Source organism: Acartia tonsa, chromosome 2, assembly GCF_053477335.1.
Source record: "Acartia tonsa isolate MP-2025a chromosome 2, ASM5347733v1, whole genome shotgun sequence".
NCBI lineage: Eukaryota > Metazoa > Arthropoda > Copepoda > Calanoida > Acartiidae > Acartia > Acartia tonsa.
Window position 1 is genome coordinate 6692809 of NC_137261.1, and position 23127 is coordinate 6715935.

At 31.0% G+C, this 23127-nt stretch overlaps 1 protein-coding gene across 2 annotated transcripts in view; it reads right to left on the bottom strand.

The window, feature by feature from the left end:
- Nucleotides 1-22921, bottom strand: part of LOC145335028 (TRPL translocation defect protein 14-like) — a 29858-nt gene extending 6937 nt beyond the window's left edge. Inside the window, exons 1-13 of one of the 2 annotated variants that reach the window (XM_080180710.1) lie at nucleotides 21763-22921; nucleotides 17798-17925; nucleotides 13058-13112; nucleotides 12298-12411; nucleotides 9478-9523; nucleotides 8836-8929; nucleotides 7927-8025; nucleotides 7474-7555; nucleotides 5475-5561; nucleotides 4903-4961; nucleotides 3391-3457; nucleotides 1057-1187; nucleotides 531-573 (exon numbers count right to left, since the gene is read on the bottom strand). In XM_080180710.1, the coding sequence (XP_080036836.1) occupies nucleotides 531-573; nucleotides 1057-1187; nucleotides 3391-3457; nucleotides 4903-4961; nucleotides 5475-5561; nucleotides 7474-7555; nucleotides 7927-8025; nucleotides 8836-8929; nucleotides 9478-9523; nucleotides 12298-12411; nucleotides 13058-13112; nucleotides 17798-17859 (939 nt within the window). In that variant the 5' untranslated portion in view covers nucleotides 17860-17925; nucleotides 21763-22921. Of the gene's footprint in view, nucleotides 1-530; nucleotides 574-1056; nucleotides 1188-3390; nucleotides 3458-4902; nucleotides 4962-5474; nucleotides 5562-7473; nucleotides 7556-7926; nucleotides 8026-8835; nucleotides 8930-9477; nucleotides 9524-12297; nucleotides 12412-13057; nucleotides 13113-17797; nucleotides 17926-21717 lie in introns of both variants that reach the window. The other variant, XM_080180719.1, reaches the window with a different exon arrangement.
- Nucleotides 22922-23127: the final 206 nt, after the last annotated feature.

The window sequence follows — 23127 nt, forward strand, 5'->3', positions numbered from 1 at the left end:
TACGACCAATCTTCCCTTATGAGGCGATGTTACTAAAGGGACTGATCCCGAATAGTGAAACTCGCAGAGGCTAAAATAACAATTCCCCCCTTCAATCCCCTTCACCTCATCCTCTCCCCTCCTACAGAATGAACGAACTGACTGGAAATGACAAAGGAAATAGCAACTTAAATTGACGACAATTTTACCCCTGTCAAAATATCCACGTATATATATCCTACCTCCATTATTTATCTCATTGCATAATACGTAGTTGACTGCGGATAGAAAAATAAAAATTATAGGATTAATTAATGTTTTGATTATTCCTATATACCAAACAACACTGTAATCAATATATGCTTTTTTATTGCTATTTTATGCAATTTGCGTATGTTTATTTCTACCTACTATGCTACAAGATTAAATTCCTGCAATTAAAGGTTTAGTTGTGTGTGTAGGATTAATCTAGGTACATAAAAAGACCATATTGGATATATGTCATCAACCTGATGAATATAGAGTAGTTTTTCTATAATAGAGTTACAAACCTGTGCTAGCAACTGATCGTAGATTTGTCTTGTTATACTCGTCCTAAAAGTAAGACATAATAAGTATTTTAATAAAACAGGTAAATGGACATGATTTTGAAAATATTGTAATTTTAGCCCATATGGGACCCTTTCGTTGTCGTGGACGATAAGCATTGCGGGCCCCTATTAACGCTTACCTAATCCAAAATAGAATAAACATTTTTTTTACAAACATGTATAAGTGGTCAACTTTCTGTTGAAGTGATGTCCGACAAATACTAATTACTAAAAATATAAGGGACTAAAATTTACCACTTGAAGAGTTACTATTTTGCTTCCAGCTTTTTCATCAATACAAGAAACGCTAAGCAATATATTTCTCTTTAATATCAATAGGGTGTAAAAGCTTTTGCGGATATATAATGAAGAGTTGTACAAGCAAAGATTTTGTTTGGAAAAAGAAACATTTTTGAAGTTGGATTATAGTTTCTTAAATAAGCCTTATTTAATATTTTCTTGTTAAGAAATAATGGAATACACTGACCTTGTTTCCACAATCTCTCCCTTCTCCTGTCTTCTAACTGTGTGGGTGTACATCCACTTCTCTCCCCTGCCACGCCTTCTAATTCTAGCCTGTGGACCTCCAGGTATGCATGGTAGATAGTCATGGAGAACCTGAATATATAGAACTAATAATTTCTTTGAGCCACGCCTCCTTATCCAGGCCTGAGGACCTCCAGGTAAACATGGTAGATAGTCATGGAGAAACAGAATATATTGAACTAATTATTTTTTACAACCACGCCCATTAATCCTAGCCTGTGAACCTGAATATGATGAACTAATTACTTCTTTAAGCCACGCCTCCTTATCCAGGCCTGGGGACCTCCAGGTATACATGGTAGGGTGAATCATTTCTTTAAGTCACGCCTCCTTATCCAGGCCTGAGGACCTCCAGGTATACATGGTAGATAGTCATTGAGAACTTGAAAATATTGAACTAATAATTTCTTTGAGCCACGCCCCCTTATCCTGGCCTGGGGACCTCTTGGTATACATGGTAGGGTGAATCATTTCTTTAAGTCACGCCTCCTTATCCAGGCCTGAGGACCTCCAGGTATACATGGTAGATAGTCATTGAAAACTTGAAAATATTGAACTAATAATTTCTTTGAGCCACGCCCCCTTATCCTGGCCTGAGGACCTCCAGGTATGCATGGTAGAAAGTCATGGAGAACCTGAATATAATGAACTAATCATTTCTTACAGCCACGCCCCCTAATCATGGCCTGAGGATTTCTAGGTATACATGGTAGATAGACATGGAGAACCTGAATATATTTAACTAATCATTTCTTTAAACCACGCCTCTTTATCGTGGCCAGCGGACCTCCAGTTATGTATGGTAGAAAGTCATTGAAAAACTGAATAATTATTTCTTATAGCCACGCCCCCCAATCCTGGCCTGAGGATCTAAGAGTATACATTATAAATAGTCATTGTGAACCGGAACATGAAAAAATCAATCCTCTCTTACAGCCACACCCAATAGTTATATATGTGTTGCCATTTTTGGTTTAAATAGGTTGCCCCCAAACAGTTGTAAACCAACCAATAATTTCTTTATATAAACATAAGAGTCATTGATGAGTAAATGTGCAGATATTGCTGCTCTTACTAAATTTGGCCCATCTTACCCATGAATCCAAAGTTTAAAACGGACAAGATGATTAATTAAACTTAATTTTTCCAAAAGAATATTGACTTAGAACATGAAAACTTAAATTTATAAATATTTAGGCCTGTAAGTACAAAGAAAGAAAATACAAATTGACACAAGATAATTTAATTTTTCTAAAAAGTAAAAGTAAGAAAATATAAACTTGAAATCTTTATGACTATCTTGCTTCAAATTCAAATGAAATAGTCCATATATTTTCAAATTTTCTAAGATATTAAAATTTACATATCTTTTCATGTATATTAGCTTATTTAAAAAAATATATAAATTAAATAAGTAATATGTAGATAAAAGGTTTTGTTAGCCGACATTTTAAAAAAATGTTTATTTTTTTGGTTCAATATAAATATATCTGCAGCTTAGCAGCTTGTTAAATCTATGTACTTTACACAAAGAAAAATCATCGTTTAACAGTCCAGCCACTTTTAGCTACAATTGAGCGATTGCGGCTGGGTGTCCCTGTGAGTCTGGTTTAATGGAAAAGATTTCCTACAGAGAGGAAGTGTTCAATTTCATCTCAGGATTCTTAAAAGAATTCAGAACACAAACATTTTAATTTTTTTCTCTTTAGTAGGGAGGCTTCTCTATAATTAACAGTACCTTTTATTCCATCTATGAAACATTCTTAGAGAAATTAAATTTTCTAAAAGGGTTTTTATATGAACACAGTTTTTAGGATTCCCCTGATGTATTAATTTGTCTTTTTATTTAGATGTGTTTGATACTTAGGATCTCCAAAACCACTGGATAATTGAGTTGGGCTTTTCCAGACTTTTCCACAGTTTATTAAGACAAAAAGAATACATTTTGTCTGCCATTGATTTGAAACTTTACAATAGTTCCTAAATTGCACTAAAAATATAATAATAACCGTGTCAGACGTTCTGGAAATATTAAATAACGAAAAAAACGCATTCTGAACTGTTATGGCCTTCCTTTATGGTTTCTTATGTTAAAACATTGTATATAAAGCTATGGCATACATGAAAACGACGTTGAAATTTTTAAAAAAATATTTAACTACAAAGATTACTATTACTGTTTGGCTAAGTTAATGTTATTAATTCACAATTATCCACTTAAAGATAATTTTATTAGAGGGTTGGTTGTCTTTAAAGTATTTTATGATGAACTCACCTTGAAGTCTCGATGGCTGGGGAATTTTGAAGCATCAATTTCTCCAATAACGAGAAACTTCAATTTTCTAAAGAAATAAGATTTATTATTATCTAAAACTTAGAATAATTGATTGTATTGTATAATGGCTAATTCTACTACTTATACAAGTCTGTTTGTCTGTCTATAATATACATAAACTTGTATTCCAAAGCATGACACACAAAAGTATTTCATTCTTTAATCCAGTTTTCATTGTCAAAATTTTGACAATTACAAAAAAAAGATTATTATTTTTTGGTTCAAATCAAAAGCTTTGATTTTCGTTTAAAGGTCTACCTTATTAGCATTGCTCAAAAATTTCTATAAATCTAAAATCAATTTTAAAACTGGACCAATCTACTAAATCTTGTGCAACATAACAAATTGATTTTCTATCAACAGGAAATTTGGAATCCCTTGAATGTCCTAAACAAACATATTGAAGGGACACTCTGATTTTTTAATAAAGTAATAACAAAGTATTATATTTGCTCTTTGATTTTTCTTATTTAAAAACCCTAACAAATATTTTTGAAAATAACTTGAACTTAAATTATTATTCATCAATGATCTTGATTCTAGTTTGACTTTTATTACGATGAAATTAGGTTTGCGATAATTTTAATGAAAAAAAAATAAGTATAACCAAGTAGCTCAGCGTTGAAAGCTAACAAATATTTAATATCTACACTTCAATTGTCGGAGAAGTTAAGTGAATGGAAATAATTTAATCAGTTTTCCTAATATACTTAGTCACAACACAAACAATTGTAGATCAGCTTTGCTATTAAGAAATTGGTTTCATATATAGAATTATTTTTTTTCCATCAAAACATTAATAAAAAGTATTAGCGTGTTCTTCTAAAGGTAAACTCCTAACTTTAATAAATAATCCAAATATACAAATTAAAGGTAAACTTATATACTCCCTTTCAATATTCCAACCCTCTATTTCTTACACCAGCCTCTAAGTGTCGGCCACTTTTCTTAGAGTAGCTTCATACAACTTGAAGACTTTTTATGCTATTTAGAAGCAATGGTTTTCTTTAACTAGGATTCTTCCGACCAGCTGATCGTCAACCATAGTAAAGTAAAGCCACACAGTTTAGTGATATGTGTGCTCCGTTGTAGCTTATGGAAAAAAAACCTTGTTTTTTGTAATGTTACTAGAGGAATTTTTTGCCTTTTTACATATATACAAAAATGTGTTTTTTTTCTTTCCAAAAAGTACCTATCAAGAAATGAAACCTTCACCCCCTTTATTTTTTTTTAAATTGAAAATAAGGGGGAGAGAATATTTTTCAATGCCTGCAACAACCCTAATCCAGAGGAACTACCCAGTAGCTAATATTATCTTAACTAACCTGACCTAGAGAACCTAAAGAAATACCCCCCATTCCCCCTTATTTTAATTTATTAAAGTAAAGAGGAAGGGGGAGGGATTCTGTACTCGGTTGGACACTTTGAGGGAAACCGCCAAATTTATTTTACCTTGAATCCTGTCTGAGCCAATCTTCAGCTCCGGATATGGATAGCTTGGTTGTTACAGCCTAAATTCATAATAATTAACGTCACTTTTGAAAAAATTTTAAAATGTTTTCTTTGACATTTTTAAAATAAAATTTCTACATATACAAATATCTTGTGTACAATTTTTTATTTAGTTTCTCATTAAAAAAAATTCTCTAAAAAGAAAACATTTTGTAATTGTTATTAAATTGTAAATTTGTTATAAACACACCCAAGAATAAAAGAGATAATCAATAATTGAAAGTAAAAAGATGTCATTCAGTCATTTACTGAAAAATACATTAAAAAGTTGAATATTGCGATTACCTACAACCTTCTCTGGGAGGTAAGTTTCAATAATTCACAATTTGTAGAAATTTTAATTTCTTAAAATGTATCTATGCTAATTTTTAAAGAATTTTTAGCATTTAAATTTCCAATGTATTGTGCATTTTTATGTATCTCTTTATCTGTAAATTAAACGTATCTAATTACAAAATATGACACTTTTATCTAACACATATCAAGTTATATAGTATTTAAAAAGAACTTACTTTAGTTAATTTTCTCATTTTAGTTTCAAATTCAGTTGTATTATCAATGACATCATAGTATGGATGACCCACCCACGCCTCTCCAACCTAATATTATAAATACATTTAATAAGCTAGATAGATACCACATTGGCTTAAAGAAACAACTTTCTCGTATTCATTTGAAACCGATCAATATCTGGTGGATTAGAACCGGTTCTCAGCCTTACTGAAAAATTATGGTTAGCATCGTATTAAAACCAGTTTTCTACGAACATAAAAATGTACAATCATAAGATTAAAACCAGTTTTTAACTCGTGCCTTCGGCATCTCGGATTTTATGCTTATAGTTCTTTTTTATATCCGTGGAAAGCTGTTTATAATACGATGCGATAAATAACTATTAAATATTTTTTTGGTTGCGAAGCTTCTGTACAAGTTTTCTCTTTTTCTAGGTCTTCATCTTTCTTTAGTATTATAATGTAAATCACGCATCATTTTAACAAAGGGAGAGGTCATTTTCTAGTAAATCCCGTAAAGGTGTGTGTTATAAGGCCTAAAAATAGTAGTAGAACGATAAGGTGCTCTAGATATATGTATTCCCTATTGAATAGAACAATAGGGAATTTTTTTTTTTTTTTGATAACCGTACCTGGATTATCTAAAAAAAATACGAAATTTCTATCAAACGCTTTGTTTGGCTCAAACTGACAAAAATTAAAAAAAAATATAATTATAATAATAATGTTTTCTATAGGTACAAGGTAAAGGTTAAGAACAATCTATACCATTAAACAAAGGAAGAAGTCATTCTTTACAGGTTGATTTATTATAATTATATTTTTTTTTATTTGTGTCAGTTTGAGCCAAACAAAGCGTTTGATAGAAATTTCAGATATTCCAGGTACGGTTATCAAAAAAAAAAAAAAAATTTCTTCCCTATTGTTCTATTCAATAGGAAATACAAATATATAGAGCACCTTATCGTTCTACTACTATTTTTAGGCCTTATAACACACACCTTTACGGGATTTACTAGAAAATGACCTCTCCCTTTATTAAAGCAACATTTTTACACACATGATTGGTCCGTCTGTCTGTTTATAACGGATAATTTAGGCATGTTAAAAATTCAAATCGTGTAACATTTAAACTATTAATACTTATTCATCCTCTGATTGCTTGAGCTTCGCTTTTAGGATAATGCAATCCTTGTTTAATGCTTATTTCTGTCTTTATGACTTAGGAGAAGAGTTAATGTATAATTATTAATGTAAACATATAAAAAAATATTTAAAGAAAAAAATTGAAATTTATTAACGAAAGATATATTTTTTGTCATTTTATGTCTAATTAAGGCTTATATTATCTATCATATATTACAATTTTTGATCATAAATCATATGACATTTATGAAGAATAATTACTTCAATTTAAGATGTTCTAGTCCACGCCATGCTTCAACTGAATCAAGACAAAGGTAATTGCCAAGTTCTGGGACCTATTTAAGGTAAAATTAAACATAAAACCATTTCAGGTAAAACTAAAATATTTCAGTGGGGTCTTTTAGAGAAAATTAGATTTGAAAATTTCAAGTTTAATTTTCATCCTCTAGGAGTTACTGTATAATCATGACAAGAAAAGCAACGATAATTTATTTAAAATTTTGAACAACTTTGCTTTTATGAAGTCTTTCATAAAACCTCTCTATATATGATTTATTTAAAGCTGAAATTCCGTGAACTTAGCAAAGCAACTGATAAAAATGGCAATTAATTAACTACCTTCAGGAGTGGTTTTATGAAGAACTTTATAAAAGCAAACTTGTTCAAAATTTTAAATAAATAATCTTTGCTTTTCTTGTGATGATTATGTGGTAACTCATAGGGGATGAAAATTAAACTTAAAATTTTTAAATCTAATTTCACCATACATAGGTCCCAGAGTTCGGAACTTACTTTTGAGTTTTGTCTTGATTCAATTGCAGCCTGGCGTGAGTCCTATCTTTTGAAACTGTACCTTCATATCCATTTTAGCAGCTTGTTCTATACTTTCAGATCTTGTCTTATTATTGGATCTTGTATAATGTTCTTCTGCGCCCCTGCAATTCAATTAATCAGCGTATTCCCAAAAGTGTCTGTTGAGCACTCATACCCCCCTTTTCAAAAATAAATTGTAAATAAGGTAGGGGTAGTTTTTGGTTTGTTACTTTAGCACAGATTGTATTACTCTACATTAGTTACTAAGTATCTCCATTTTTTTTATAAAAGATGAGAGGGGGAGGGGTTGTTCAATATGTTGATAAATTTTTTTTTAGGTAAGGCACCATCAACTCATTTATTGTATCTTTAATTTAAATAGATCAATTACCAGCTCTGATAGGCTGGAATTGAAAGTATAAACAAAATGTTGAAATCTGTGACTGGTTAGCTAACCTTATGGGGCTTTTTAGAACATTTAATATCTATTTACCTGGCGGCTGTTACAAGATGAATAACTTGATCATATCTGTTGTCTCTGATATCCACTTCATTCAGATGAAGCTTCTCTAAAATCTTCTCCCATTCAGCTCTTAATAAACAAGGATGACAAACTCCACAAATCAAAACTATAAAGCGGTACAACAAAATAACTATTAATATTTGGAGAATGTTAAAACCTATAAGTAGAATATAAATGTATGAAAGTCTAAAAAATACCTATTGTATGTAAATTTATTGTTAAACTGCTCAAGACAAGATACTGAAATACTTACAATTTTTAGACTTTATTATAGAGATGCTTCGCTTATTACATTGTACTTTGTTGTCATGGAAATAATTATTCAAAAATTCAAATAAGTAAGATAATTAAATTGTATAAAAAATTTTACCCAAAAAAGATTTTAAAAATCAACACGTTTTAAATGGACGAACAGAAACAATTATAAAGTTGCTACGCTTCCTAAATCGTACCTTACTGTTAGAGAAATCAACATGCCAAGTTCAATTTAATAGGACATCAAATATGTCCAAATTAGCCATAAGAGCTTTCCGTCACGGACTGATGAACTGACGTAAAGACGGACGAGCCTACCCTATTTATAGAAAAGCACCACTTTTAAAAATAATTGTTGTAATAGCATAGCCACACAGTAATTCTGCTGGTCAACTAGTCACTTAGTCGTAAATTCAACAGGAATCATCAAGCAAAGTTTGAAATCGATAGGACGAACGGATTGACCCTAATTATAGAAAAGCTTCGTTTTTAAAAATGTTTAGCGTTAACATATCACAGTATTTCTATTATTTTTACGAAGTAGATTAGAAGAGTAGTAAATAAAAAAAATTCTTCTATGTTTCAAAATCACCAGACGATTCCATCAAGACTTAGCTTTATTACCTGGGAAGATAAGCGGAGCAGTCCATAGCTCCTCTGTCACATATAACAAGACAATTGCGAGAACAGGTGTCTGCTAGCTCAAAGAATGTATCCTCTAAAACAAAATATATTCAAATTAGATTAAGAAAAAAAATACCACACAAGTTTTAGTATATACTAATAAGCCCTTTTTATTTTCATATTAAAAAAAGGTTAGGTTAGATAATGTTCTTTAGAGCTAGGCAGGGTTATAGCTTTCTCGGGACTAGGTCAAAGTTTAATACTAAAAATAAGGTTTTTTCTAGGAAGCTAGACAAAGTGTCTAAAAAAATGAGCCGTGTGACGTAATGCAAGGGAGAGATGAGAAAAGTGGTAAAGGAAACCCCTTAAAAAGAGATGGATCTATTGACGTCACACGGCTCATTTTTCGGAAACTTTGTAGAGTCTCGTTTTCTATGGTTTTTTTTAACGGATCAGCAGTCTTAGCCAAAGCTGCATTCAGACAGCCGTTCGGTTTACGTGAGCCACCATGTAAGCCTCATCTGCAGCCGCATAATTAGGAATTTAGCAATATTGCACGTGGCAGCCACTATATGCCACTCATCTGCGCTACTGAGAAAATTTATTTTTCAAAACAAAAGTTAGGTGGATAAAATGAATTACCTATTTGAAACATGGTTTTCAGAAGATTTTCTTGAAATATTGCCACCTAAAAATATTTATGGTTGGTTATTACCTGTTTTACGGATCATATGAATTAAAGTATGTAAATTGCATCTTATTTTGCAATAACAAACCGCAATTGCGATTCTTATGTTAATGTTTTAGAAAATAAATATTTTTTTAAAGTCTAAGACATTATTAGCTACTTAACCCTTTAACTAAATCAATCTTCGCCTACTCGGCCACTCGGGGCTAACAAAACACTGAACTTAATCTAATAATTTTTCATTTTCATATCCGCGGAAAGCTGTGTGTAATACTATGCAATTAAACAATTAAATAATACAGCTTTTTTATTACAGTTTCTTCACTAATTGGTTGAAACCTAGTGCGTGTGTTTGATTTAATTTTCAAATTACTTGCTTCTTCAATTTAATTTGAAGATATAGCAAATTAAATTTTATTTCATGGCAATAAACAAAGTAATTTGAGTAAATTGTATTTTTCTATACAAACAAATTTTTAACCAGTTCAGGGTGATTTCTTGCTAATCAGATTTTCAAGAATATTTAAAATTCTCCATACATAGAGACTCTTTAAAAAGAAATGAAAAAACTAACCGTACCATGACTGGAAATTAATTCCTAATTAGTCGCAGCCTCAAAAGTTTTAGAAGTCGACGAAAAAAAATATGTAGAGGTTTTTTTAAAGCTTTAATTGATGTTAGCCTATGAAGAATAAATAAATTGGTGGAATTTTCAGTTCTAAATTAATAAAAAAGTATCAAATATTTTTCTTAAAAGAATTGTATGCTAAAACACAGATGTAAGCTTGTTTGTTATATTAATCATCATTTTACATATTCTTTAAAGCCACTTTAAAAACTGTTTAGAGTTTTGTAATTCAAATAATGTTAAAGGTATATATATGGGACCCTGTAGATATTATATATTTTGTGTAGTCAGCTTTTCTATGAAATGTTTACCACTGCAGCAGTTCTTCTATCCCAGCCCCAGGAATAGGGCACTAGTAGAAAAATTTTCTGTCAATCAAAAATGATGGTAACTTATAAATTATTTCTGTGTACAAGAGGTTTAGGGTATATTTCCTTTTTGTAACATCGCACCTTATGGGGCGATTTTTCGTATTTTTCACAGTAGATTTTCTCCTATTTCTAGCCCCTGCGGGGGCTCTAACCCTGTGGGGCAATCACCTAACCCAATATAACCTAACCTAAAATAACCTATAAAAAGCCATTTTAAAAATACGACGAATCGCCCCTTATGGGGCGATGTTACGAAATGGACTATTCCCGAGGTTTATTTATTGTAAATGGTACTACGGGTTTTAGTACAAGGTCTTGTATTGAGCATCAAGAACAACAAACTGTTTTCGTATAATCAAATTCTTAGGCCGTGACTTGTACTTGTCATTTGGCTAAGAAATTCTCCCCTTTTTTACTCCAAATGTCTGATACAGCGAAAAGGGTTTAGGTTGGACGTCTTTTTGGCTTTGGCGCTGTTTTGATCGGGGGTTTGAACCCACCACTTACTATTAAAAAACTGGCAGACTTGTAACAATATTTGGGGGATATGGCGGATTTTTAAAATATACACATAAATATTATTTTGATAGAAGAAAAGTGTGAGACAAAAAAAGTTTTTTTATTGGAATGCAATATCCTTGTTCCTGGTCTATTCTGCCATATCAACAATTTTAATATTTACAAAGAAAATAAAGACTGACAAATATTTTTCATCAGTATTAGACCTGCCAATATAATATGAAATTATTTTAAAATTAAACAATTTCATTTCTCTTAAAAATATGTATGGACACCCTTGATGTGTGTAAACTCAAAGCATTTTAAGGAAAATTGTAAACTGTTAAAAATAATTTTCTTTACATGGGCGAGTTGTTGACCTATTACTTTCCAAAACAAAAATATAGACTTTAGGTTCAGTGGTTAGCGAGATTATAATGGACATATTCTAAAGCATTTAAATCTCTAAAGAGTTTATTTGATGGCCTGATTGTAAAATAAGGAATAATTTTTCAGAATTCTATGTAGATATGCACTTCAAAAATTATAAAATTTTCTTGTTGGAAGAAGTTTAAAAGCTCCTAGCTATCGGATAGTTTCTAATTATAGAATAAACACGCTACAACATTGTTGCTTTGAGTTAATAAAATGATAAAATTTAAAGAAATAAAATAAAAAGAATAAATAAAACTAAATACAAACATATATTATAAGAATAAAATTACTGAAAATTCTAACTTAATAACATAAATATTCTCAATTAATTTGGTGTAATACTGAACAAAATTGAAAAGTACAAAAATAAATCCATATATAATATAAATCCTGATAAGTAAAACAACATATTTGCTCAAAAACATATTTACAAAAACATTATTTGGCAGTACGTACATATGTAATATGGATTTTCTTATATCTATCTATCTCTATTTAATTTATATTACTTTTTCGATTAAGACAAAAAGAAATAATTACTTTGATTAGTTATATTAATTTGTTTAATCATATAGATTTTCTTATTGTCTATAATACAAAGGAAAACGGTGCCATCGGTTTGCAGAAAGTTTAGTAAAATCAATGTGACTACCCAGCAAAACACCTAGTACCTGCTGTGCAGAAATTTTAGTAATATCAATGTGACTACCCAGCAAAACAACTAGTACCTGCTGTGCAGAAAGTTTAGTAAAATCAATGTGACTACCCAGCAAAACACCTAGTACCTGCTGTGCAGAAAGTTTAGTGAAATTAATGTGACTACCCAGCAAAACAACTAGTACCTGCTGTGCAGAAAGTTTATTAAAATCAATGCCACCACCCAGCAGAACCGTTGCAGTTTCAGGTACACGGAAAACGACCCATCCAAGGGATTCAAAAAAGGTTGCCAATCGATTCTAAAAATTTAAAAGATTAATTCGGGCAAATTCAATAAAAACTTTAGATAGTATTTTAAGATTATCAGAATTTTAAGGGTGATACTTTGGTCTATTCGTAGACAGTGAAGCACAAAAAATCATGTACGGACAAAGTGATTTATAGAGCAGATGTTCAGTGTTCATAAAAATGAGAGAGGGAAAAAGAAAGAGAATAAGGGATAATATAAAATAACGAATGCTTTATTTGTAGCATGAACGACAAATGGATAGACCAAGAAAGTTGTATACTGGAAGCTCTTGATAAAAAAATCAGCAATCTCTCAATAGCGTTACAGACTGACGTACGTTCGGACGGACAAAGTGAGTTAGAGATTATCTTCGCCACTAAAAAACATAGCTAAACAATACTATAATGGCTTCGAAACCGATTAATATCCGCAGGATTAGAACCGGTTCTCAGCCACTCAGAAAAAATCATGTATCGTATAATATTACACCCAGTTTTCTACGAATATTATTATGTACAATTATAAGATTTAAATCAGTTTTGTTAGCTCTGAGTAGCCGAAGGCACGGGCTTACAAAAACTGGTTTTAATCGTATAATAGTACATGTTAATATCCGCCGAAAGCTGTTTATAATACAAGACGATATATAACTATACCTGGGCAGTAGTTTTGCCCCCACAAGGTCCTCCAGTCAGAACAAGTTTCCATACTCTGCACATTGTCATAATTTTGATACTAATTAATCACAAGTCAGTTCTTGAAAAAATACTATGATACAGGATTCATAAAGAATATTGTGAAATGATAATTATTGTCGTCAATTTAGGTTGCTGATATAGTCCGCAGATATTTGTCAAAAGGTTTCTCTATGGTGAGGGGAGGGGATTGGGTAAAGTCCAGAGAGGGCTTAACAACTTAAAGTACTTATATTGAATTTGATTGGTTCGTTAATTAGGTTGAGTGTCCAAACGTTTCAATCACTAGTTGTAATCTACAGAAGAGGAAATTTTGTGTATCATCATTGGAGATGTTTATCAATTTATCTGCCACTGTATTATCCCTTTATGTTATATCCCTGGTCAAAGTCAAATGGGGGGGGGGGGATATCATATATATTAGCCTGCTGGGAGAAACATTGTATCAGGGTATGTGTATCACAATATCCACGTATTCTAAATCCATTAATGCTATATAATAAAGCATGATTTTTTATTAGTGAAATCATTATTTTTTAAAAAGATATTTGTTAAATATTCTTAAGATAAACTTATTTTCAAATAAAAGCCATAAAATTGCTTAGGAATTGCCTATGCGTTTTAAATTTAATAAAAGTTAAAATTCAATTTAATATTTTATTCCCGTAAATACAAAGAATATGAAGAAATAAAAAGTTGAAATGAAAATCTTTTAAAGTTGAAGATTTTACCAATTAAGAGTTTTCATTGAAGTTATTTAACTAATTCAACGTATGAAGAACCGATAAAAAGATTTAACTAGCTCGTTTCAAAACATTGAAATTGTAATTTAATTTTTGCGAAATTTTAAAAAGAATTCTTTCAGATTAAGAAAATATATCCAAATTAGTCTTATAATTAATTTCATTCTTTAAAACGTACAATATTTTAATATAGAAGAAACAAAACAATTTAAATCCTAAACCTTTATAAACCAAGGGCCTAAGAATACAGAAGCTCAGCCTTAGCCATGGATTTGGATTTGGATTGACGGTATTTACATATTTCATTTTGGTGTATCTCTGAAGAATACTGAACCAAAACGAATACGAAAACTTTGGGAACTAGTGTAATAAGCAGCCCATTGTCCCCTCTCTCTCTCTGAGAAAGTCCAGAGTAGATTTTTAAAGATATTATTATTATTAAGAATTTGTTTATCTTTTTACTATCAGATTAATCTTAAAAGTGCAAATTAGCTAGAGGTAGATATTAGTATGTGCTTTTATACAAGGATAAAAACATAAAGAAAATAACAATTTTAAGTCACTTAATCTATAATACAAAGTAGCTTGATGTCTGTTCGTCCGTCCGTCTGTCCGTCCGTCTGTCCAACCGTCCGTCTGAAGCTTAAGATCTCGGTAACCACTGAATTGATTGGATTCTACTCTTCAGGGTATATACCTATTGGTCCTGCGGTGGTTTTAAGCTATTTTCTTGGGGGGTGGGACACCCCTAACCCCCCAAAAAACAAAAAAATCCCCCCCCCCATTTTTTTTTTTTTTTTTTACAAATTTTACGAATTTTACGAAATTTTACAAAATTTACGAATTTTGCGAATTTAATCGCAAAATGTTTTCCTGCTGGGTAGGTGCGAAAATTTGTGATCCGTTCTGCTGGGTAAGTAATAGAAGATGTAATTATACCTCTTGGGGCAAAGCCCCTAGAGGCTAGGGGCGAAGCCACTAGTAACATTATAAAACAATGAGAATTATATCCATAAAAAGCGCATCAACAAGGAAACAAGAAAGAAAATTACCATTAAAGTAGATTTTTAAAATTGATTACTGTTTTATATTTATTTTTTAAATCCATTAATTAACAATAAATCAGAAATTTTTTTTCATCATTATTGTAATATCCAGTGACTGACCGACAGACCAACCGGACGGACGTACGATTTTACCTTGATTAACAAGTAGTAGCGCTACTTAAAATCACTCTTTTCACTATTAACTTTTAACTTAAAGATATTACTGTTTCGGTTTCTTAGTAGTTGATCACCAGTATAAATTCTAACAATAACTAGGTTACTGCTGAACTAAACAGCAGTTATAGAAGATTTACAACAATTCATTAACCAGTTGTGGACTTGAATACAACTTTATAGTAATAGAGATTTATCTTGAGATAAATGTCATCATTCCTTAATAGAGTTAAGTGTTAATACTAATAACAAACAAGCAACTATTTCATTGCACGACCATTGTCTGGAAGTCCAAACTGTGCATTAAATTCGTTTAAAGGCTAAATAATTGTTTTTTAACGTCTTTAGTATGAAGCTTTGTGATCAAGACTCGTTACAAATACAATCCAACAACAAGCTGATGCCATTCTATAATTTCACGAGTTATTGCCTATATTTTTTTAACTACAAAGTTTGATTGAAGTCCCTAACTGTAAGCATTCCTAAAACATGCTAATGACATTAATCACTCTATTTATACATGTTTTTTTTTAAAAGTAAGAATACGTCTGTTTGGAAAAATTAAACAAAAACTTACAAATCTTTAATAGACATATGTTTATACTTTACTGTAAAATATCACTTTAATAGCATGAAAGCCAATTTTGTATATCTGTCTAAAGTATAAATTTGTAGATTCCTTTTCTGTAAACAATGATAACTTTTTTTGCAAGTTGATAAAAATTCTCCTTTAGTGAAAAATGTAATCTTGCAATACATCCAATCTTCAAAAAAAATAATTTCTCGTATTCATTCGAATCCGGTGGATAAAAACCGATTCTCATCCATACGAAAAAACTATGTCTAGCATCGTATTATATCTAGCTTTCTACAAATATAAAATTGTAAAATCATAAGATTAAAATCAGTTTTTTTAGACCGCACCTTCGGTACCTCAGGGCTCAAAAAAATGGTTTTAATCTTATAATTGTACATTCTATATCCGCGAAAAGCTGTTTATAATACGAGAAATAACTATTCCAGTATGGCTTCGAAACTAATTAATATTCACTAGATTAGAACTGCTTCTCGGCCATACTGAAAAATCGTGTATACCAGATCGTTTAACAGATAATTTTCCATTAATTAAATAACAAAATAAAAATCTTAAAATGAATACCATTTTTGTTAGACAGTGTCTTGAGGCTAACAATACTTTTTAATCTTTACAATTTTTGTTTAAAATGTCAGTTTTGAAGAAACATCTTTAAAATATTCACCGTTAAACATTACCCTTCTTAAAATTATAAAAAAAAATCAAAGTACACTGTAACAATGGATTTATTATCCCGTGGATCTTATACCAGATTATCGTGATTTTTTTTAAAAAAGTGAGTAAATCCTGTTACTTTTATATAAGGATGGTAATTTCAAAATATTAAATCATTGAAGGTGTGTCTTAAAAAGGACGTTCGGTGGTTGTTGATTTAAACAAACACTTTAAAAAACAGCGGCTTGACTGGGACTGCAAATTATTAGTTATCTAACGGCTGCAGCTTATGATTGTCCAATTAACCGTGCCGTTTGTCTTCCGTGCTGTGGCTAGCTGAGGTTCCGGCTCATGTAAAAAAAATGTGTGGCGGAACGCGGCTGCGGCTGCTAAGCCCTCAAAATAAAACACAAGACGTACTTTTTGATTAAATGAAAATGTTATTTTGATGAAATAAGATATTACCATCATCAAAAAACAATATATTTGCATTTGTAAAATTGATTAAAACAAATCAACACAATAAAACATTTACAATATACATCATCAGCAATTTTTTTTAGTCAAAAAATTAAAAACAAGTAAGATTAAAGTCTTAGAGGCGCAACGTGTAAAGGCGTAACAGTAACGAAAGTGTAATAGTCTAGGCAAACAGTTGCTCTTTTTATGTGCCTAGTGTTTTAAGTAAATTAATAGTTATTATATCCTTATACTAAAGTAACAGGATGTCTGTGTGTCTGTGTGTCTGTCTGTGTGTACCGAAGGATCTCGCTAACCGCTGAACCGATCGGGTTCTCCTTAACAGGGTAGCTTCTCATAAGTCCCGGGAAGGTTTATAACTATTTTGGGGGAGGGTACCACCACCCTCCCAAGAGAAATGACAAAAAAATCGAAATTTTAAAAAAATTAGGGGAGACTTCAACGTCAAATAAAGAGGTATCGTCATAAAAATTAACTTTAACAAACAAAAACATTTAAAGTGCCACTAGAGGCCTCTAGGGGCGTAGCCGCTAGTAATAATATATAATATATAATACGATGCTAGACATAGTTGTTTTCGTATGGATGAGAACCGGTTCCTATCCACCGGATTCGAATGAATACGAGAAAACCCATTAAACACTTATTGAATTTTACGACCTTTGTCTATAAAGCATAATTTTGTATATTGCAATAAGCAGTGATCTTAAGGGATAAGACAATGGATGATAAAATGCATGAAGTACTTCCCCAATGATGATAATCGAAATTACGCATTTTTGTAGATTAAAGTTATTAGTTAGAAATTTTGAACCAATCAACAACGTCCAAGAAAAGTACACAAAGTTTTTTAGCCCACAAATAAGATAATGTTCAAAATAAATTGGCTTACCAGGGTAATTTACAATTCAGTCTCCACTTCTTACACCAGCTATGGGAAAAATTTACAATCTTTAGTTTTGAAACGGTTAAGAAAAAAATTATTTTTAAAATAATCAAAATTATATTCCTGTTGTCACCGTTAACACTGCCGTTATTAACGGTATAACTGCCTCTCATACCGTTCATCATGATTATCTCTTGCTTGCTAGAACTTCTAGAACACTCCCTAGAAACTCTAGAACTAGGCCTAAGAACCTGAAAAAATATAATAATTGAACAAAATAATCAAACATCTAAACTTATATATAAATAGCGAGGCTAATCTAAAGTTACAAATGTCTGTCCGCCTCTCCGTCCGTTCGTCAGTCCTCTGTTAGAAACGTGAATTACTCGGCTGCTACTCAAGTTAGACTTTTGGAACTTTCTTGGTCCGTCGAGTCTATCGGTAATGCTCTGAGAGCCATTTGATTTGATATTTATCTACGGTGTGTTTCCATTAACATTAGAGTAAAACACTAGAGGGAGAAAGGGTTAAAGGACTGTATCTCCCCATCGCAACCGTCTTGTGGAACATTTCTATTGGGTCATTGAAAATCAACCAATGGTATCGCTTATATTACACAACCAAGTAGCAGAAAATATTTTACAAGCAGATGAAAGAGGTCTTTGAAAAATAAAGGAAGGTAGTTGTCTGTATATACATCTATACTATAGATCTGTTCCATTAACAATGTTCAAATAATATCTAATTAAATTTTCGCTACTTATAGATGTTGTCATCCTTGTTTTATCAATCCAGAAACAAATGAAATAGAATAAATGTTAAATTTCCTTTTTCTTTTTATTTCTGGATGAATAATTTAATAATGTATCAAGTTTTATGCAAATGGAAGCGAAAAATCATTAAGTTTGAGAATAAACAAGGACAACAACGAGAGTAGCAATAGTACAGTATTATGCAGCAAGAAATGGATCTCAACAAATCTCGAGTCATAATACTTTATCATTTATTCAAAGTTTTAATCAGAGATCTTATTAAATGTCAATTTATGCTTAAAATAATAGAAATAATTCCTTTGAAATTTTAAAATCCGGTAATGAACAAGGACTACACTTTTTACACAATCTACCACTGACCCTCATGTGTACGGACATTAGAGTAAAACACTGGAGGGAGAAAGGGTTAAATAACTGTATCTCCCCATCGCAATCGTGTTGTGCAACCTTCCTATTGGGTCATTGAAAATCAACCAATGGTATCGCTTTTATTATCTCAGCTAAGTAGCAGAAAATTGTTTAGAAGCGGACGAAAGAGGTCTTTGAAGGGAGGTAGCTGTCTTTATATACATCTATACTATAGATCTGTTGTTCGGACAAACCATATTTATAGAGTAAGTGCGCTACTAGTGTAAATGGAAAAAATTATTATACATATGTTGATTTAATGTATTGTATCTTTCACTCCTAAATCTATTTTTCCAAAATTTCCTTTTTAATAATTTATGAGAAAGATGATTATATCCAAAGGTAGCATAGACTACAAATGCATAGAATTTTACTAATATTTGCGACATATAATAGTTATCTGTGTAATTAAATATTTTTCATAGAATTACATATATTCAACTATAAATATTTATATGTTATGACAATCGATATATTATTAATTAGATGTTTCGCCAGATTTCCATGTACTTTGATAAAATGGAGCTCGCAAAAGTCTAACATAACGATCCAACCTCTTTACCCCATCCCCTCTCTCCTACTGAATGAATAAACTGACCAGTAAATGAGGTCCATATTAGTAAGCTAAATTGACGACATATTTCTCCTGTCAATATATTAATCAGGTTTATCCTATATTCATTATAATGACTTAATTTATATAGAAAGAATTATATTTACATAATGTTCTTGGAATTGTCTTTTCTTTCTTTATATTTTTTCCTACAGGTACTATTTCTAATCCCTATACATAAGTAACAAGATGTCTATCTGACTGTCAGTGTAGGTAGATGACGTTGGATAGGTTATTTGATATGCAAGCAATTCAAGTTTTGTTTAAGGTTTTTAATGCTAGTCAATATTAATGTTACAGTCAGAGCTACAGACAGACTCAGGAAAGTAAAAAAAATATTTCAGTGCTTCGCGCCTTATTTCAAAACCTTTGTTCTGATTAAACAGGTATTTTTTTAGCATTTCACACCCAAAATATGTGATTTTACTTAATCCCACCCCCCCCCCTAATTGTAAATTACCCATCCTTACTTAGATATTTAACCATCTTTCTTAATACAAAGGCTTTGACGTCCTTGGACGGACAAACCTTATTTGAGGATTTTTGCGTCAATAAATATCGGCTATTATGAATTGTTATATAATTATAAAAGTTTTGTGGAAAATATGGTTTGAGTACATCCAAAACTAGAAGAGGTATTAAAAACTTTTAGCACATAATGTATCTTTGTTTTCTTATATAATTATCTATCAGCCAGGGTTGTGGTTCACCAAATTAATTTCATTTGAAATTGCTAATAATTTTGATATTTTGTCGTACGCCACTTGCGTAAAACTTGTTTTCTGCTGTAACTAATGCGAAGTGGATAAAAAAGGGGAAAAGAAAAAAGTGAGTTGTGGGGAAATCTTTATCAGAACCTATGTTTTTTATCTCTCCTGATTTATAAGAATATACCATATCTTATGTTGATGAACTGAAATTTAATTTCCGAATGTGTACACAGTTTCCTCAGTGTTTCCTCATCGTATCTCAATATTTACTATTAGCTAAAAAAAACTTCAAACCAAAAAAAAAATTAAACAAATTAGAAAAATTAAAATTTTGAATGTATAATGTATAAATCGTTTATACATTAAAATTTAGATTTTGTTTTGGAAGTTTGAAGTTGTTTAGCTAGTAGTAAATATTGAGATAGGATGAGGAAACACCGCGGAAACTGCGTACACATTTGGAAATTAAATTCAGCACATCCTTATGTGAATATACTTGACTAGTTTGGATTTCATTATTTTCAATAAAAACACACTAAAACACAAATAAATAGATTATTTGGGTTAATTTTTTTTCTTATGCCTAAAGAGGGGTTTAAGCATGCGGGGCCTATACCTACGGTGACCTAATATATCCCAATCTAAAAATGTATTGTATCCAGGGAGTAAGGGAGGGACAATGGATCGAATATTAAATTTTTAAGAGTCTCAGACTTTGGGTACTGGCTTAAAGGGAATGTGCACGAATTCAGCAAGTTCTGACTGACTTTGGCTATTAGCGCATCAATGCCCCGCTAACTAGCTGAGTTAGTTTTGAATATTGCAGACAGAAAAATTTGTTGTTAATTGGCTGGTTTTAACAAATATTTTTTCCCAATAAAATGTCATTTCATGTATAGAAACTCTACTGTGATATTTATGTATTAAACAATTTAAGAGACCCTTGAATTTAGGTAGCAGTTAAAAATATATGAGAAGGGTTGATGAAGTTCTAAGGGTGATTTTTCTAGTGATTAATTACAGAATGTTTACTACATTGTGATGTATTGGTAATTTAATTTTCAAGTAAATGATTTTTTTCTTAGAACTAATTTTGTTCTAAATTATATTACCAATATATCCCTTTACAATTTTGGTCAAATTTGCTGGATAAATCTGGTTTTCATTGCTTTTCAGTGGAAACTCTTAAATTGTCTCCTCCCTTACTCCCTGATTGTATCATAAGAAAATATACAACACATCCCTATAATTTTTCACTTTACTATCCGTAGAAAAAAACTATATTAGATGCAGTAAATTAGAATTCGTGTTTAGCTACATATAATTATTGTATTATAGACAGTTTTCCGCGAAAATTAAAAACTGATTAAATCTTATAATTTTCATTTTAGTTTTCGTGGAAGATTGTCTGTAATACAATCCTTTTCATTGTTTTTCAGTATGGTTGAAAACCGAATATTAATCGGTTTAGAGTCCATACAGGAATAGACATCATTAGAAAGTAAAATATAGAATAGCTGTTCACGTAAATATGGTAACCTGTAGCGTCCAAGCCTATTAGTATAGCACTACAAGTATACTGACCTAAGTTTAACTGATTATTGTAGAAGAAAGCTGGAGCAGGCAGAGAGTCAAGTGGACAGCAGACTTGATTACACACTTCAAGCATAATTATACTATTCTAAACACAATCTGAAATCTGAGATACACCATATAATTCTTATTTTCAAATTCAATTAGAAAGGCTGGTCATTGCATTAATAGTCAGGGAGGAAGAGGACAATGGCAATTAAAATAAAATATTAACAAGTTACTAAAGAAAACATTTCGCACAAACACAAAGTTATTTTTTGTCAATTATTTTTTTTCAAGCTTCCCTGAATCCTTTGAGGGGTTTAAAAAAATAAAATAAGCTGTTTTAAAAAATTACAAAAAAAGTTAAAACATAGTCTTATTTTTACTGTAGCTTTGGATAGGTTATTTTAGGTTAGGTAAATGTTAATGATTACCCCGCGGGGTTAGGATATAGGCAGCACATGGTTAGTAGAGCCTCCCGCAGGGGATAGAAATAAGAAAAAAGGTAAAAATAAGACGAAGCCCGCTACTTCGTATTCTTTCCATGATCCAAAACATCTTTAGACAAAATATGAAGGTTTCCTGAAAGGCAAAAATAATAGCCGCTTAAAAGATATTCTGATTTTGACAAAAAAAATTATATTATATTCATTATTTATAAGTAATATTAAAATTTTGTCGCACTGAGCTAAAAATAAGCAAAACTAATTTTGAAAATAGTTTTTGACACAAAAATTAGTCAACATTAATCTTCATTTGTTAAAGTATTTCCCCCTGCTTTCATTTGTTGACAAATTTTATATTTCATTTAAAATAACAAGAACAATTATTTCCAGTATGGCTTCGAAAACGATTCTTATCTGTTGGTTTATAACCGGTTCTGAGCCATACTGAGAAATCGTGTATCCTATCGTATCATAGACAATTTTCTACGAATAATAAAATGAAAAAAATGGAATGATAATATGACAAAATTAATCACATAATTTTTCAATTTAATATGCGCGGAAAGCTGTCTATAATACAATGCAATAAATAACTTTTTATATGAATAATGTTTAAGTCGACTCTATAATTTAGATAAAAAGTGTTCATGGCTGATATTATATCGACATAATGAAAGTATAATGACATTTCTCGTATTCATTCGAATCCGGTGGATAAGAACCGGTTCTCATCCATACAAAAAAACTATGTCTAGCATCGTATTATATCCAGTTTTCTACGAATTTAAAAATGTACAATCATAAGATCAAAACCAGTTTTTTTAGCCCCGAGGTGCCGAAGGAAAGCTGTTTATTATACGATGCGAGAAATAACTATTATTTATTGTCATAATAACGACACAATAACTTGACAGGACAGGGAGGGAGG